Below are 17385 nucleotides of genomic sequence, written 5' to 3'. Positions count from 1 at the left end.
AATGGGAAATGGGCAGTGGTGAATGGACACATCATGGTTACCAGTGCCTGTATTACCACTCCGCACCAGACAAATTGGTAAGAGCCAATTTGAAACAGAAACTGAAGGCAGTAAAGGTAAATAATTTACATAGGGAATACAATTTCAGAGATACACTCCGGTCGAACAAGAAATTGTTGAAACTACACTGACAAGTCCAGGGCAATGCATTTGTGCTCTGAATCTGGCTGCAGTGTATTATACAAACAAACAAAATATGTGGATTAACCAGCTTTTGTACAGTTTAAATGTTTCTTGGATATCATGACTTTATTAATTGTATAGTATTGTATTTTAAGTTAAAGAAATATCACACTGCATAGTTAATTCCATATGATTCTTTGATGTATGTATCATATGGCTTACCAAGTTGATGGGTGAATTGTTTTGCAAACATAAAAACTACTTTAACTGCAAGTCCCAAGGGCATTTATGAAATTATATGTCAAACGCCAAAGATGTGGATGCATTTCATTTAAATAGTTTTAACATACTAATGTAGAGAAAAAACACTTGCATTGCATACAAATTGGATAAATGGGATAATCTGGCTTGTGCTATTATTTCCCATAGGAAATTGATAATTTTTCATTTTCCCTTCCAGGCAAAGGTGAACATGGGAAGCCATATCCTGTCAGTGAACTGGACCAAGATGACACGGCTTATAGAGAAAATGGTTTTAATATATATGTTAGCAACAATATCGCCTTGGAGAGATCCTTGCCTGACATACGACATCCTAAGTAAGAAAATTTTTCAAACACATAATCCTTATATATATATATATATATATATATATATATAGTAAAACACTCAATATTAATTTAATAATTTCAGTCATAAATTGTGCTGTGCCATTATTTAATTTCACTGATGCAGTGGCTGGCAGACAGGAGCTTTGTAACGCTATATGAATGTGAGCATTTTAACGAGACCTATATCATTTAAAATTTTAAGTCTAACATATTGTTTCATTACATAAAATGTCCGCCTAAAACTGATTAAATCAGTTATTTGAGGGTCACTTCACAATCCAATAAAACAGATAATTGAAATTGCTCATTGATGGATGCTTTTTTTCTATGTAAGCTGATGTAATATACCAATATTCAAAATTATTAATTATTTTCCTAATTTTGTGCAAATGTATGTTGATCCACTACAAGATTCACAGCTAGATTGGTGTAAAGCACGACCATTTGTGATCAACTAAAAACATAAGATCATGTCATGTGCAATTGTTTGAAAAAACTATGACCAAACAGCTTGTTGCCTTCCCTCTACTAGTTATACAGGGTTAGTCATAAAAGGGTGAAGAGTTTGGAGAAGGCAGGAGAAGTGAACAATCTAGGCCAAACTAGCCGATTTAGAAAAATTCTCCAATTCAGCTCACTTTCCAGTTCAGCTATGCTGTCCTAGATTGTTTACTTCTCCTGCCTTCTCCAAACTCTTCACCCTTTTGTGAATAGTCCTGATAGTCTTTATAAGCCATTCTTTTCATACAGTCACTAACATCACCATTTGCTATTGCTAATTCATTGCTTTGACAAGTAGATGTACAGCTTCACGGGTGATATCATGCTAAATCGGGGACAGGCGTGGGGACTATTAGTTACAGAGAGCTAAGGTTTAGGCATATAAATGAGGTAGGATTACAAGTAATAAGAACAGATTAATTATGGGACAGTGCATTAGGGATAACTTCCTGCTTACCTTGAGTGTTTTAAACACCATAAGATCTGAAAGACATCAAAAGTTTGTTTTACATGATAAAGTAAAATACTGGCCTCAGTGCACATATGTTATTTTTTGCAGCTGTTGGTCATCAAGTCAGATTCTCTTCTTTTTGACTGCACTGAAAAAAATATTCTTTCAGTGTCAGACAAATTCAAACACAGTCTCCTAACACTAAATTTCTCTACTACTAGAGAAAGAACAGTTACTGCATCGTTGAAGGAAAGAACGCTCATGGCTTTGTGCATTACTGTTTTTATGATGGTTCTTCCTGTGCAAAAAACCTTCTATTTCACAGAACATACTGTATATTAAGAATGAAAAACTATTACATCTGCAGTAGCTCAGATGAACAGAATTGCAAAACAGATTTCTAGTAAGAAAAAGAAAATGTGATAAAGAAGGAACAGCTTTGGGAATTTTTTTAGGGTCAGGAATTAGTGTATATTTTTTTTGGGGGGGGAAATGTTTTCTTATGCTAATTAGAACATTGCCTTCTGCAACATGTATAAGGCTACACTTACACATCTATTAATGGGGTGATGTTTCAAATTCAAATGCTTCCATATAGATCTACCATATACAACAAATATACAACAAATAATGCCACCATTTTTTCTACTTTTTCTACATCCCTTCCAAGCACTGTTCCTCTTTACTGGGCTCTAGTCATGTTTTTTTTTCTGTTGTAAGTAGAATCTGATACTGACTTGATGTTTACCTACAAATTTCAGCAAGTTAGAGTTGAGGAGAAAGAGAATATGCATGGAAAATCCCAGCATTTGCAATGTGATGGTAAGCTTATTTTATAGTAAAAGTTTTGAATCACTACATGAACAAGGACACCGCACCCCTAATATAGGTAAACAGCAAAAAAAAGAGATAGATGGGGCTTTTAAGGTGTCAAAAAATGCAATTAGGGATAATACAACATAGTAATAACAAAATTACATAGTAAAATAACATTTATTTATTAAAAGATTACATGATCCACATGATAAAAATATACCCGCTAGTATCCATGATCAAACAGCATAAAACCTCCCTGGACTCTGTACACGTGCATGATACATGCATAATAAATACAATGAACTTATTTTATCAATTACATTATAATAATGTTATATAAATAGTCATAATCAAAGTAAGATATACTGCAAGTCTGTACTGCGTCCAGCCTTCTATGCATTTCACTTCATCAGGAAGTCGGAGGTAACCTTTAGGATTCACATGAATATGCCAATCAGTATATTAATATTTCAAACATAATTGACAAACCAGTAACAAAATTTAACCAATTAAATACATACATAAATACCATGAGCGGGACATTAGTGGTGAGTGGATCCGCACAGTCGGGGGGGGGCCATCCCCAGGAACAGTCAAGGACAACAGAGAGGATGGAGAGAGAACCGACGGCGATCAAATATGAGAAGCGCAATCTCTGCCTCAGGATATCTATAAACAAGTATCAATCGTATAATATAACATTGGGATGCAGCCAGGTGTGAGTGCATAAAATAGATGCTAGGATCCAACTTCATACCTATAATGGCCCCAAGAAGTAACATATCCTAATAAAAGTGATAGTTGTGTTATGTAAAAAAAATGTGTATAATATATATATAGTGCAAGTGCTCATTCACCAAATAAATCCATATGTTTTTTAACAATGTTCCCATTGCTTATGAATGTCCAAAAGTTAGATGCCCATTACATACCAAATAGATCAGACCACTTACTATCTTATTTCACTATCTTATTAACAATGATACCAATAATATTAGATTATCATCATGTCCCAATAAATCAATTGCAAGCATGTTATTGTTGTGTAGTGATTCTGGAAAAATAATGAGTGTCTTCCACCCGGGTTACGTCATAGTAAAAAGTTTTTATTTAAACTTTTTTTGCTGTTTTTTTGCGGTAAGCTTATTTTAGACGAGGTCTGCAATGAAAAGGAGGGAAGCACTGCAAATCAGCCAGCCATTATTGGTTGTGGTGCCAATTAGGGTTGCCACCTGTCCCAGAGTCACCTGGACAGTTTCGGTTTTAAGTCCTGTATGTGCTGTTTCCTGGTGTCAGGCCAGCTGAAACCCACACACAGCACATACAGGACTCAAAACCCAGACTATCCAGGTGAATTCGGGACAGGTGGCAACTCTAGTGCCAATGGTAAATCAAGGAGTGGGAGACATTAAAAAGAACTAATGCTAGTACAGCTAGGAACATTTTAATTCTCTGATTTTCAATAAAAAAATGCATAGTGAGATTTGTGATTCATTGCATTTTGTGTGATGCAAAGCAGATCAAGAGAAAAAAATTACATACTATATTATCCACACAGTGTACTTCAAAACGTTCACTGATCTAATGAAGAGAACTGAACTGATAAACAAGCACATTTGGTGACCTTTAAGGACTGGAACAGAGCACTACTTCCACAGAGACAAAATTATTGTATATATCTAATTTATAAATATAAAACTCACATGCTTTACTTTTTTTATCTAAATATTTGTCATGATCCCTTTCCTAATGATTTTGATAAAGTAACATTGTGGTAGTTACAAAATTATTTGAATACACTCTGGAGTAAAAATATTTCTAAGACTATGCCACTTTAAAGTGTATCTAAACCTATAAAATGGTATCTGTGTTCATTCGCTTTTCTATCTAGTTGTTTCCTCCTTTATTCACATATGGCAATTGTTTAAATTACACCATTTCTATCCCTTTGTGGCTACACTTATGTGTCCATTGTATGGGGGCAGCTATGAATGTCACACATGGATTCTTGGCAAGAGCAACAGGTATTTTCTGTACTTGCTGAAAAGATTCTTAGCCTGAAAAAATAAAACTAGCACAACCACCATATCTAAACATTGGTAAGTAGAAATATACTAAAGTTCTGTTGTTGAATTTAGATTTGATTGCCAGTAGGGTCTATGAATGTTGAAAGCTGCTTCCCATGTCCTCTGCTTTGCTTGAATGCTTGGCTGTTCTGATTAGGCAAAACCTGTTGCTAAGACCCACCCTGGCACATTCATATTGGTCAATTACTATTATGTGCTGCATCACTAAGGACTAGGAATATGTGGAAGGTAGTGGGGGAAGTGGGCAGGCTTATGCAATATGAGCAAGTTCTGAAGCTTTTCCTGATCAGATCACCCAGCCTTTCTGGTGAATTGGAGGATACAGAAAGATGAAGCAGGTATGTGCAGACACCTCTGGGTGCCCCCTCTTCAAAATTGTCAGCAGCTTTTATCATTCTTTTATAGCTACCCATAGTGTTTGTATTAAGGAAAAAAACTCATGCAAGAAAATAAGAAAATATAAACTTCAAAATGTTTGTGTTTACATAAATGTAAAAACAGTAAAATAATATGTTCTTTAATTAATAAGAACATCTTTCGATTTTAGCTATGAGACATAACATATACTAAATTTACATTTGCACTTGGCAACTATTATTATTTTAATTGCTATTGCTATTACTTTGTTTGCAGCTTGTCTTTGTCATGCAATTGCCACTAGATGTATGACAAGCTGGCATCACCTAAATATCACACTGCAGCACAGGAAAGGTCAGCCTTCAAATTGTCATTAGGCATGAAAACTATTTTCTCAAGAAAATGTGAAGAAAAACATAAAGCTATTGTTTCCTTTCTTAGCATGTTATGCCTTTATTAGAGGCAGATACGATTTTAAGTATTCTGCATTTATATTTGTGCTGCTTCCAACCTGAGCTTTATAGAGTACAAAAAAAGACCCAGTCAATCACAATGTAGTGGGCCATCAGTAAATGCTGTTCACAAAGCCTTCTACTGGCAGTATTTATGAATTCAGATAACTAGTCACAGACATCGAAATGTACAGATCCTATTGTGAAGTAAAGCTGTCAGTGTCAAAGGAGATGGATCACACAGCCTCACTATTCAGTTTAACTGTATTCACTCCTGCTTGAAACGACTGCATCTACTTTGTTGGGAAGGAAGGCAGCTTGAATACCATATGCATTTGAACTTAAAAAGTGCAAACCATTGAGAGCCTGTTCCAAACCAATAGGAGATCATTTTTTCATTAGCTTTTCTTTGCTACAAATGTGCATTTGTTCATCTCACTGTGAATACCAAGCCATTATTTCTACTCATCTGTATTTACCACCTTGCTTCTGATTCAATGTATATTTCTTATACCAATTAGGCTATGGAAACATAATGACCTTTTTACTATACAACACATTCCCACATAAAATGCAATTAAAACATTAAAGCCCAGCTGAGCGTTCAGTTCAAATTAGCTATATACATTCTAGGTGTATAAAAATAAAAGGTGTCTTACAGTTTGTTTTCTTTAAATAGTAGCCACAGTCTGAGTAGAAAAGCTTGCCTGCTGCCAGCATGCTCCAAAGTGGGACCCTTGCTCTCTGTGTGGAAGCAGTGATCTCAGCTGGGGGTGTGTCAGGCTCTGCAGAGAGACCACTGGTTACCCCGAGCAGGCAGGGGTCACACCCTGCAACTGCTGGTAGGGGGCAGGCAGAGGGTAGGATTTTCTTCTAAGTTGTAGCTGCTAGACATGTGCAATTCATTTCATTCTGAATTAACATTTGTATGAATTACTGCATATTTGGACATTTTGGTGCACCTGTAATTCCGAACGACAGAAATAGCAAATCAAAACTAATCCGAATGTATTTGATAACGAAAATCGGATGCATCCAAAATTTTTACAGAATGTAATTTTGAACAGAACAAAGGAGCAGAGAGCTATGCGTTATTGTGTGACAGTTCCCTGCCTCCCCCGAATGTCAACAAAGTAGCAGAGAACTGTTACAGAATCCAGAACAGTTTTAACAGCTTTTGACAGTCCTCAGACACAATAAAAAAAACAGCACGTGGTTCCTTCTGGCAATTCATACCAGGCCCTTTAAGTCTGGAGAGAATTTTAAGGGGGGCCCCACCCCCGAAAAACAAAAAAAGCATAGGGTCCCCACTAAATCACTTACTAGACCCTTTATCCGAGCAGCAGCCTTGTAGAGCATGAAAGGGGGGGGGAAGAGTGTGTGGCCCCCTCCTGCACCATACCAGGCCTCATGCCCTCGACATAGGGAGGGTGCTTTGCCAGGGGGAACCTGTAATAACACCAAATGGCGTTTTGTCTTCTAGGAATGTTACGTTAGGTTTTCCTTCTCCTTACACTAAGTGATATTTTATTAAAGGCTGGGCATGGTCCGAGTATCACGTACATCTAGCACATGTGAGTTAGTAGTATCTTTATCCAGCTGACATATTTGTCATGTGCATAGGTCATTTTATTGATCCCCATGTAGATTGAATTTTCTCAATAATTCCAGAACAGCCACATTGTACTTTCATACATGTATGGACAGTCCTATGCCTCCCAAACTCTGGTACTATTAGGCACGCATGCACTTAATACCCAGGAGACCAGAAACTAGGGGGACTTTACACTAAAAAGGCATGTGTATTGTATTGCATTGTATTTGTTATTGATGTGGTAGTGTCCACTGACACCTAGTGGCAATATGGTGCCACAGCAACTTGTTTATTCTGTGCTTTGGTATGCTCACTTGTTCTCCTTCCTGTTTAGTTCTAGTTAGTACAGTCCTAGCTAGACCATATCTGTCTTCTCATGCTTCATCAGTTTAGTTTGCTTATGGAACTGCATTAACTGATGTTTCTAGAAATATCTCTGCTGCTGGAATTGCATTGCTGTGATAGACTGTATATAATTTATTCCCTGCACAAACACCCGCTTTCTGCATAACCTGTCTGCACACAGATATAGCCATACTGCGCACAAAAAAACAAACATGTCTCAACAAAGATATGTACAATCACTACACTGCTAGACAGTGTGCAACCTTATTTTCATCAAGATGAAGATGATTTTCAACAGGCAGAGATATCTTATTACAAACAAGCCACACTGCCATGGATCTTCATAAGTAAAAGCAACATTTTATTAATATTAATGCATACTGTGAAACAAAATTCCCATGTGTATAACACCAAGTGTTATACACATGGGAATTATGTTTCACAGTATGTATTTGTTATATTAATAAAACGTTGCTTTAACTTATTAAGATCCATGGACATGCAGCTTGTTTGTAAGAAGAATTCATACGTTGGAGGTGTAGGCGTGCCTGTTTTGCCTGCACCCCATGGTATTATTATTGCTTAATGTGGCCTGGGAATTGGAGCAGTGGATTGTTTGCACTGAGGCAGAGATATCTGTTAGATTCAAGCACACACTTGAGTCATCCTTGAAACCTAAAGAGAATGATAAAACACACAGGGTGGAAATGAGTGATAATTTGTCTAATCTGTGAAATAGGACTATTCAATGTAAAACTGCTGCCAATGAAATATGTAATGATGCTAAGCAACCAAGCAGCACATTAGCAAACCTAGAAATCTAAAACTAAAAGCTATATGAGACCTTAAAAATATTCCTCTCTTGTATCAAGTATTAAACTCAGAGGAGTCTATTTAAGAACTTAACACCTTTACTACTTTCAACAAAGAAATACGCTCTTAAGCTGTTCACACACCTTACAATTTATCTGCAGATTTTCTGTGGTCAGATGGAAAAAGTACAACAGATTGGCCCAGGTGGAGATTACTCCATCTACACTTAACTGTGTGGATGGAGTAATCTCCACCTGGGCCAATCTGTTGTACTTTTTCCATCTGACCACAGAAAATCTGCAGATAAATTGTAAGGTGTGTGGGCAGCTTTAGAGGCTAGGTTATGGGTAGGGAACAGAATATCTCAACAGAATATTAGCTTCTGGCAAGAAAGTAAAAGGTACCAGCAAGGAAGCAGAGATGGAAGCCGAAACCTATGACATCCAAGCACTAACTAGCCACAAGAAACCAGAAATGGAAGCCCTGCAAAGGAAACGCGATGAGGCTACAGCAGAAACATGGTTAAGGGTTTGGAACAGGGCATTGCTGCAAGTGAATTAGACAGTTTCATTGTTACAGAACAATTACAGTATCCAGAAGATCTCACAGAGGGCACAAAGGACTATGTCATAAGCAACAGCAGTGGATTCTCAGTTACTTCTGATGCTCCTCATGACACTGACATTGCTTCAGAGCATAAGCCTCCAAAGACTTCTATGACTAATCATGTATGTGAAAGACCTGTTGGTCTTTCCACCCATCAAGAGGAGATCTCGGGCTATGCTAGGCCATCTGAGTTGCAGACTATAGAGTACCAGACTATCAGTTCAGGTGTCAGCATTTAGGCTGAATCAATGCCACAATCATTAGGTTAGTAATCTACCTCCTGATAGCAACATTACTTCAGATTCTCATCCTGCCATATTAATAAACTGTAAACCTGTTTCTGGTTTAAATGCCCTTGCTACTCCATCTTTCAATAAGCAACCCTGCTCAGACATGTCAGGCTTTGCCAAATACATGGTATGCTGTGAACTCACAAACATTGGCCTCACAAGGTTTGATGACACCTGAGAACACTACAATTGGTTCAATAATTTCATAAGTAAGAGTGCAGAAAACAAAAATATTATACAATGAACCCAGCACCCAGGGTCCAATTTCCATGAGGACAAATATACTCACAATAAATTTAGAGACTGTAGGCTTTCTGTATCTGTGAGAAAGTCAAATTTTCTACCCAGTCCTGGCTCAAGCACTGGGAAAGGTGACCAGGGTAAGAAGATAGAAAATGCCAATTGTAATGTCCAAATTATAAGAAGCAACTTCCTCTCAAGAAATACATTGGGTTTCAGAACAAATCCCTGCAAGAATGCTATATAGGCATTCACCCCTACATTGCAGGAAAGGATAGGAATGTGACCTGGGTCCTATATGGGAAGAAATTCTAAGTGACATAATACAAGTTTCACTATATGCCTTGCACAGGATCAAACAATTATTTATCCTACATAGGATTTACTGCACACCTGAGTTCCCATTTAGAAAAAAAGATTTTAGGAAGGATTCCTCCTGTGTCAAATGGGGATTTCATCAAGGACCCCTATTGCATCTGTTATGAAAATGTCATAGACTGATACAATATTGGACCGAGATAGTGTTGACTTTGAAAAAAATGTTTTGTTCCTCAATTGCCAACGCTTCCCTTGCATGTATTCTGGGTTGCATTGACTCCTTTTCTTTAGATATACATACTACATTGGCTGGTGGTTTGTATATGGGTATCCAACACTCCCCCCACACTGGCAGCATGGATTTTTTAAGTAGGTCACTTTATTGAGTATGAATGTTTCAAATAGGGATGCACCGATACCAAGTACCATACTTGGTACAAGTACAAGTACAGATACTTTGAGCTCCAAGACTAGACTAGAGAAACATTCAAAAGTTAGGAGGCAGATGTCATTTGTAAAGAGCATACGGAGCTCCAGGGATTGTTACATCTCTGTTTTTAATGTATCATTTTGTTTTTATAAATATACATAAAGTGATGTGCCGATACCAGTTTTGCAAGTACAAGTACTGATAGTTGCCCAAGTACTTACTAGTACAAGTACTGATACATTTTTGTTTATTGTCATGTGACAGTTTTTCTAAAACAATATCGACTAATGATTTCAGGACAGTGGTGGAGCACTAGACCTAGGTCCCAGCTGCAACCCCTGCAACCCTGTTAGTTCTCATGAAAATGCCAAGTATTGGCACTGGTACTTGAAAAGTAACGGTGCATCCCTAGTTTTAAATATCAAAACTAATTAAAAATAAATAAAATTTACTGTGGTCCTGTCGGATTTCTTTTTGCTCTCACCCTATAGGTGGCTCAGATTAAAATCAATATTATTGGTACTCCCTCCCCCTGTTTGAATAATGCCATCTGGGTGGAGTAACACATTAGTTGTTACAATTCATGTTCATCAGTTTCTATGATTGTTGGTCTGTTATTTTACTGTGCTACACTCACTTTAGTCCCCTCTGATTTCATGATTGAATGTGCCAATATATTTATTTCTGCATGGATTGTAATCATATGATCATATGCTTCCTGCTAAGTTCTGCTAGTATTGGCTATTTGTATTCCATTTCCCCTTGTCTGGTTGTACATTTGTTTTTTTAGTATTTGTTGTTTTAAAAAAAAAAGTAGTGAGCTACAGCGTGAAGGACTTTGGAGAAAAACTCATTCAAAACATATGTCTTCTCAAGGTGTTTCCCCAAGGACAACCTAAGAAAGCAGTTAAAACAAATGCTCACTTAGACATCCAAAAATGTAATTCACTTCACAACTTTTCACTTGTTTAGGGGAATGTTTTGTCCTATACATTGAATAACTGTGCTGGCTCAATGCAAATTTCAGGCAAATCAACTTGTTCTTATAATTTCAAAATTGTGCCTTTAGAAGGAACTGAGAAGATCCCCCTTCCTAAACTCATCAAGTGCAATCAATTGCCTAATGATAATGAGGAAGGCACAATGATTCCAAAATTATGCTTCTGCTGAGAAGAGACATGCTGAAAGTACACAAGGTGTACTTATGCTTAATAGACTGACCTAGCAGGTTAATTAATCAAACGCTCAATCCTCAAACATCAGTGGGCTTCAATAAAACTTTTATGCACAAAATCTTCCTGGTAAGATAACACTGCAGACTGTCACTGACAGTGGCAAGTGTTCATCTTCTTCAGATGATCTGGAATTTACTAATACTGAGATTCCGCACAACAATGCTATTGTTTATCAGTTCATGAACAAGTGACTCTAAATGACTATCTACTTCAGTAGATGCTAGAGAGTTGTTCACAAAGGACCAGCTGCAACCTCATGCTAGTTATGTCACTGATGAAACTACATCTGACAACTGCAAAACAGTAGTGTCCTTCTTCTTCGAAAATCTTGATGAGAACTCTAAAGACTTTTATTTTACATTCCTGCAACAGAGTCTTGACCCCAGCTGCAACTTAGCTACAGATTCCCCAAGCTGATACAGCTGACAGCAAAAGCATCACACCAAGAAACCTGCTAACGACAAAAGGCCTAAGAAACTTATGAGCATTATTAACATTATTCTTTGCTCAGGAATATTATTTTCTTCACAAGCTGCAAACAGAGTCTCTTATATTTGTCAAGAGGTTTCTTCAATCAGTTTGAGAGACTGTTCTACTTCCCCCCAAATGGGACTTTGCAAGCTTCCCCACTTTTGGAGAAATGGGTAATATCTTTTGTCAACTTTTCATGTTAAGTTCAGGACATCAAAGACTCAACTGGACAATCATGAACCTGTTCTACTTATGCTTTGGATTATAATTTGAGTCAGCTCAGGTCTGACATATTGTGGCATCTCTGACTTGAAGGTAGGTTTGTTTTCGATATTTACTCATAAATATAGTTTTGCACAGTTTATCTTCTAATTATGTTTTACAAGTAAAGAAGACATGTCTAAAATGTATGTCTAAAACTTATTTTATGTAATATTTTATGGTAAAATTAAAAGATTTTAGGTGGGGAGTATTGTGTCTCACATATTGTGTGTTTATTGTACTGCAGTGTATTGGTATTGATATTTTGCCACCTAGTGGCAATGTGGCAACACAGCAATTATTTTATTGTGTGCTTTGTATGTTCCTTTGTTCCCTCTCCTGATTAATTCTAGTTGGTACAGTTCCTAGCTAAACCCTCCCTGTTTTCTCATGCTTTAAGTTAATTATAATTAAGAAAATGATTGGGCTTAGGAAAGTAATTTTCTTCCTACAGTCCAAAAAAACTTACCTGTCTGGTAATTTTGCAGAGTCAGCAAGTTGCCATACTGTCCAGACATGTTGAGATCCAAGAAGGCATGTCATTGCACAATGCAACATTTGAAACAGAACAAAGACCGCTATGCTTATGCTAACATGACCATTAAACTAAATTGTTAATAAAATCTGGCACTTTTCACCTAATTTTAATGGGTTGCAAGAAAAGGGGTATTTTGGAGATTGGGGTTTTTTAGGCACTCGAAACAATAATTCATATAAAAATTGTAGCTTTTATTAAATACATGATTAAAAGAGAGCTCATATTATAAAAGAGAAAAAAGCAACTCAAAAGGAACACCTACAACCTCCACCAGAATCCTGAATTATAGCTAATTATGATTACATAAATATATTAGTAGATTCATACTATTCATTCATAACAATCATATAAGTCAACTAGTTCATATCCAATTGAAGATGATAGAAGTAGTTAAAGACACACAATAGAGAAGATAACATACTTTGGACATTGTAGTACATTGTTATCTTCTAATTGACTTATATGATTGTTTTCTTTAAATCCAGAACACCTCTAGACCTGAGGAAGCGTGGTGACACGCGAAACGCGTTGTCGTTATACTCCACCAGTTCCAATCTCCTGAATCAAAAGTTGTGAAATTAAATTTTTTCTGAGATCATGTATGAGATTCAATACGATGTAACGCACTAATGACTGTAAATGGTTGATAGTGTCAATTGACTCGGCTAAGAGAACTAATTAATGTTGGATAGTACAATTTTTGAACAACCCTAATGACAAATTATGAGTTCCAACGGGCCATACCTAATTCATCCTCGATGAAATGGTTGGTCCTAAACATCTAACAATAACTCCATCTTTTGTCCCATTTTGATCACACGGAAGACACAACAAATGAACCCATTAGCTGTTTAGTCAATTGGATAGTGTCAACCACACTGTAGGTGGTGCGACCTACAATTGAATTTCTCCGTATGAATCTACTAATATATTTATGTAATCATAATTAGCTATAATTCAGGATTCTGGTGGAGGTTGTAGGTGTTCCTTTTGAGTTGCTTTTTTCTCTTTTATAATATGAGCTCTCTTTTAATCATGTATTTAATAAAAGCTACAATTTTTATATGAATTATTGTTTCGAGTGCCTAAAAAACCCCAATCTCCAAAATACCCCTTTTCTTGCAATATAAACCAGGGGTGTGGCACTCTCCATTTAACACCGTTCTTCTCCCCTCCCTTCTCTCTATCTAAGCTCATTTTAATGGGTGTTAGAATGTGGCATACTGTTAATAACTAACCTAGAACAATTCATATAGTAACAATTATTATTTTCCACAGAACTATTTATAGGAGTTCTGCATTTATATTTCCCCTTCTGAATAGGTATGAATAAAATTATCATTGTCTAAGACCTTACGGAGTACTGGCGTGTGGGATTTTGAAGTTTCCATTTGACCAATCAATTAATTTATAAAAACACAAACAGAAGGGCTGTATAGCGTTGACAGAAGAAAAAACAAGCTTTACAATGTCTACAGATCTTAAGAAAGAGTAATGTTGCATAATTTTTTTAGTCAGACAGATTTCAGCGCCGTTCTTCTGTAATCTCCCTGAGTAATGTGAAGATATATTTACAGCATTTTAAACAGTGGCTCATGCCTTTTGTAACTCATCCAAAACACAAAAAGATACAAGAGTTGTACAATATGATAAAATAAGAATGGCTGACTGTTTAAGCACTGTTATAATACAATTCCATGCTGAATTTGCTGACATTCTTATATCAGCTGAAAAGATACATAATGTAATGCTTTCCCTTCAAAATGTACACTGATACAAGAAAAGCTTTAGTTTACAAATGTTAAGTCAAAAAAATAAATGTTATTGCTTTACAAAAACATATAATTATAACAACAACAAGACAATACAATATACATCACTATGTGCATCACTCTTCACCAATATCAGTTTTTGTAGGATAATGTTATAATCTATTAAAAGAAAATATGGTGGCTTCCATTATTAATATTGCTTTCATAAAAAAGTCTAGTTGTCTGGCTATCATGTTGATCCATTATCTTCAATATATTCTACATCCCTGACTCACAACAAGTATGCAAAGCAAGATTGTGTCTTTACTTTGATTTTTGTTATTTAATGTTTGTTTCAGGTCAGTGATTCAAAATATTAAAGTCAGAGACAGTTAGCCAACAAAGAGTTTTAGAAAGGGTTTAGCAATGGCAGCAATTTCTCTCAGTACAGGTTTAATGATTAATTTGATTTAAACAACAACTACTAAGGTGCTTTCATACATATGTAAATATTCATAAATAACTGGCAAGAGCAAAGGTTCAGTTAGTGCCTTAACTTTTCCAGAAATGTCAAAGGCATTTGGTTTTCCTTCTACCAAAACAAAATTTCTACATTTTGAGTATAATGGACATATATTAAAAGGCAGGTTGAAATAGGTAAGCTCTTGTTTTTAGAAAGTGGAAAGTCAATTGCCTTGTGCATGAAAGGAATGCAGTTACTTAGAGGATAGACATCCTTTCCCTTAATGTAACAATATTGCTGCAATTTTTCAGAGATTTTCAGAAGTTAATTGATATGAGCATAGAAACATGTATTAATGCAACATTTTGTAATAGAATATAAAATAGTCTTAAAATAGGTGGGTGTAATTATATGAATCAAAGGATCCATTTGTAATGCTTGTTCTAGTGCCTATGCAGTCTTAATATGCCATTGCAATTAACCATACTTAACTGGCCCTGTCATTGTATAAGTTATGTTAAGTTGGAATCTTCTGAAAGTGCATACTGCTAATCTCTGATGTTATGAAGGAAAACATCTATCTCCAAACTAGAATACCAGTAATTCTATTGGTTGACCATAACTCAAACTCTCTATAGTTTCTGTAATCTTTGTAGTATGATGTAATAATCAAGTCTACAGACAAAAACAACAAGGCACTGATGTCAGAACCAGGGGCATAATTAGAAACCACAGGGCCCCATAGCAAAAGTGTGTATGGGGCCCTGTGACTTCTAGTTATGCCCCTTGCAGAGCCCACTTGAGATCCCATGCAGCCCACCTGAGTGTGACCTGCAGAGCCCACCATAGAGAGTCTATGGTGGGCTCTGCAGGTCACTCTCAGGTGGGCTGGTCACATTCCTTAATCGATCAACAGTGTAGCGCTAAAAGCCTCACGGTGCTAGACCCAAATAGTGGTTATATATATAACATACAACTCGACCCCTGATGATTATGTGTATCTAAATGTTGAACATAACTATAAGCATCTCTTGGAAAAAAACAGGTGCATAGATCAATGTGTAAATAATACAAATTAATGAATTGTCTACAATGTTTCATTAATTACTATAAACATCTTTCCAGCTACTGAAGCTGGAGAGTGACACAAGAATCCGGAAGTGATGTATTATACAACACTTCCGCATTCTTGCAGAGGAGAGGGGACCGGAGGGAGCTCGTGTACCGAGCTCCCTCTGATCCCTTGTGACACAGGTGACCTGCTGATCCCGGGCTCGCACCGGGTACAGCGGAGCCCGTGATCAGCGGGACAACGGCAGGGGGGGCGCGGAAGGGGTGGGACCGATCGGCAACCCATACACGCGATCTGCCGGCTCTACAGACGGCGGATCACTAGTATGGTAACAGGCATCGCTGCCTGTTTTTAAATTTTGACCGTTTCCCGCTCGCGCGCGCCCAGCGAGGGGGCGTATCTGAGCGGACGTCTAAAGACGCTCGCTCAGATCTAGAGAGCTCCGGGCCGGCTGTTTTTTTACTACGGCCAGCCCGGAAGTGGTTAAGGACACCACCACTCGCTTTTCACTTTTTAAGGGCTTCTTTGACCACTTTTATTTACTCATATATTGAAAAAATGTCCACACAGGTGTTCCCTGTGACACCTGTGTGGACATTTTTCAATTTATGAGTTTTCTAAACACAAAGTACAGTTTTCTTAATAAAAAAAAAACATTTCCCCATCTCACCGACTTCAGGTAGGTCCTTTAACAAAATGACTGGCCACACAGGCTGTATTCAAAATGCTAGCCACACAGGCTTGTCCCTCGTCCTCTTGCTACACATGCAGATTGCCACACAAGCTGCTCTTTTGCCACACAGGTGGATTGTCACACAGGCTGCTTGTTTGCCACACAGGCAGATTTCCACACAGGCGGTCTGCTCCCCAGTCCACCAGACACACAGTCTGGTTCTGGGGTGGGGCTGTTCTCTTAGGAGGCTGTGACTTCTTGTAGAGGCCCTAACAAGCCAGCTAGCTTCAGCTGGGCTTGTTACCTCCAAGCTTCCAGCGCTCTCAGCACTTCCCCCTAGAGGAATAACTTCCTTAACACAATTGAACACTGACACCCCCATCTGCCTGCTGCCACAAAGCATATAGGTGCTCCTTGGATTTTGGGCCCATCTATGTGGTTAGGCTGCATAAAGGTTTAACACATGTGGTATCCCCATACTTGGGAGGAGTAGCAGAATGTGTTTTGCGGTGTAATTCTAAGTATTTCCATGTTGTGTCTGATAAATATCTTATTAAAGTGACAACTTTACATAAAAAATATAAATGTTCACTTTTTTCATTTTTTAAAAACTTGCAAAAAATTCAATCTTTAAAAGACTCAACTTGCCTCTTCGCATGTACCTTGGGGCATTGGTTTTACAAAATGGGGTCAGTTTTCTCACATACATATAGACCTTCACAAACAAATTTAAATAATTAAAAATAAATTTTTATTTATACAAATGCATTAAAAGAAGTATAAAAACAAACGATTTCTATTCGTTGATCAAACAGTCCATTTGTTTT

At 37.1% G+C, this 17385-nt stretch overlaps 1 protein-coding gene across 2 annotated transcripts in view; it reads left to right on the top strand.

Moving 5' to 3' along the window:
• GALNTL6 (polypeptide N-acetylgalactosaminyltransferase-like 6) overlaps window positions 1–17385 on the top strand; it is a 996922-nt gene that overhangs the window by 333918 nt on the left and 645619 nt on the right. For both annotated transcript variants that reach the window (XM_018555137.1, XM_018555136.1), the window contains one exon: window positions 644–782. In XM_018555137.1, coding sequence (XP_018410639.1) covers window positions 644–782 — 139 coding nt within the window. The remainder of the gene's footprint in view (window positions 1–643; window positions 783–17385) is intronic.

Source organism: Nanorana parkeri, unplaced genomic scaffold (genome assembly GCF_000935625.1).
Source record: "Nanorana parkeri isolate BGI_ZX_2015 unplaced genomic scaffold, ASM93562v1 scaffold185, whole genome shotgun sequence".
Classification (NCBI taxonomy): domain Eukaryota; kingdom Metazoa; phylum Chordata; class Amphibia; order Anura; family Dicroglossidae; genus Nanorana; species Nanorana parkeri.
The sequence above is the reverse complement of the archived record's forward strand: the minus strand, read 5'-3'. Positions and strand labels throughout refer to the sequence as shown.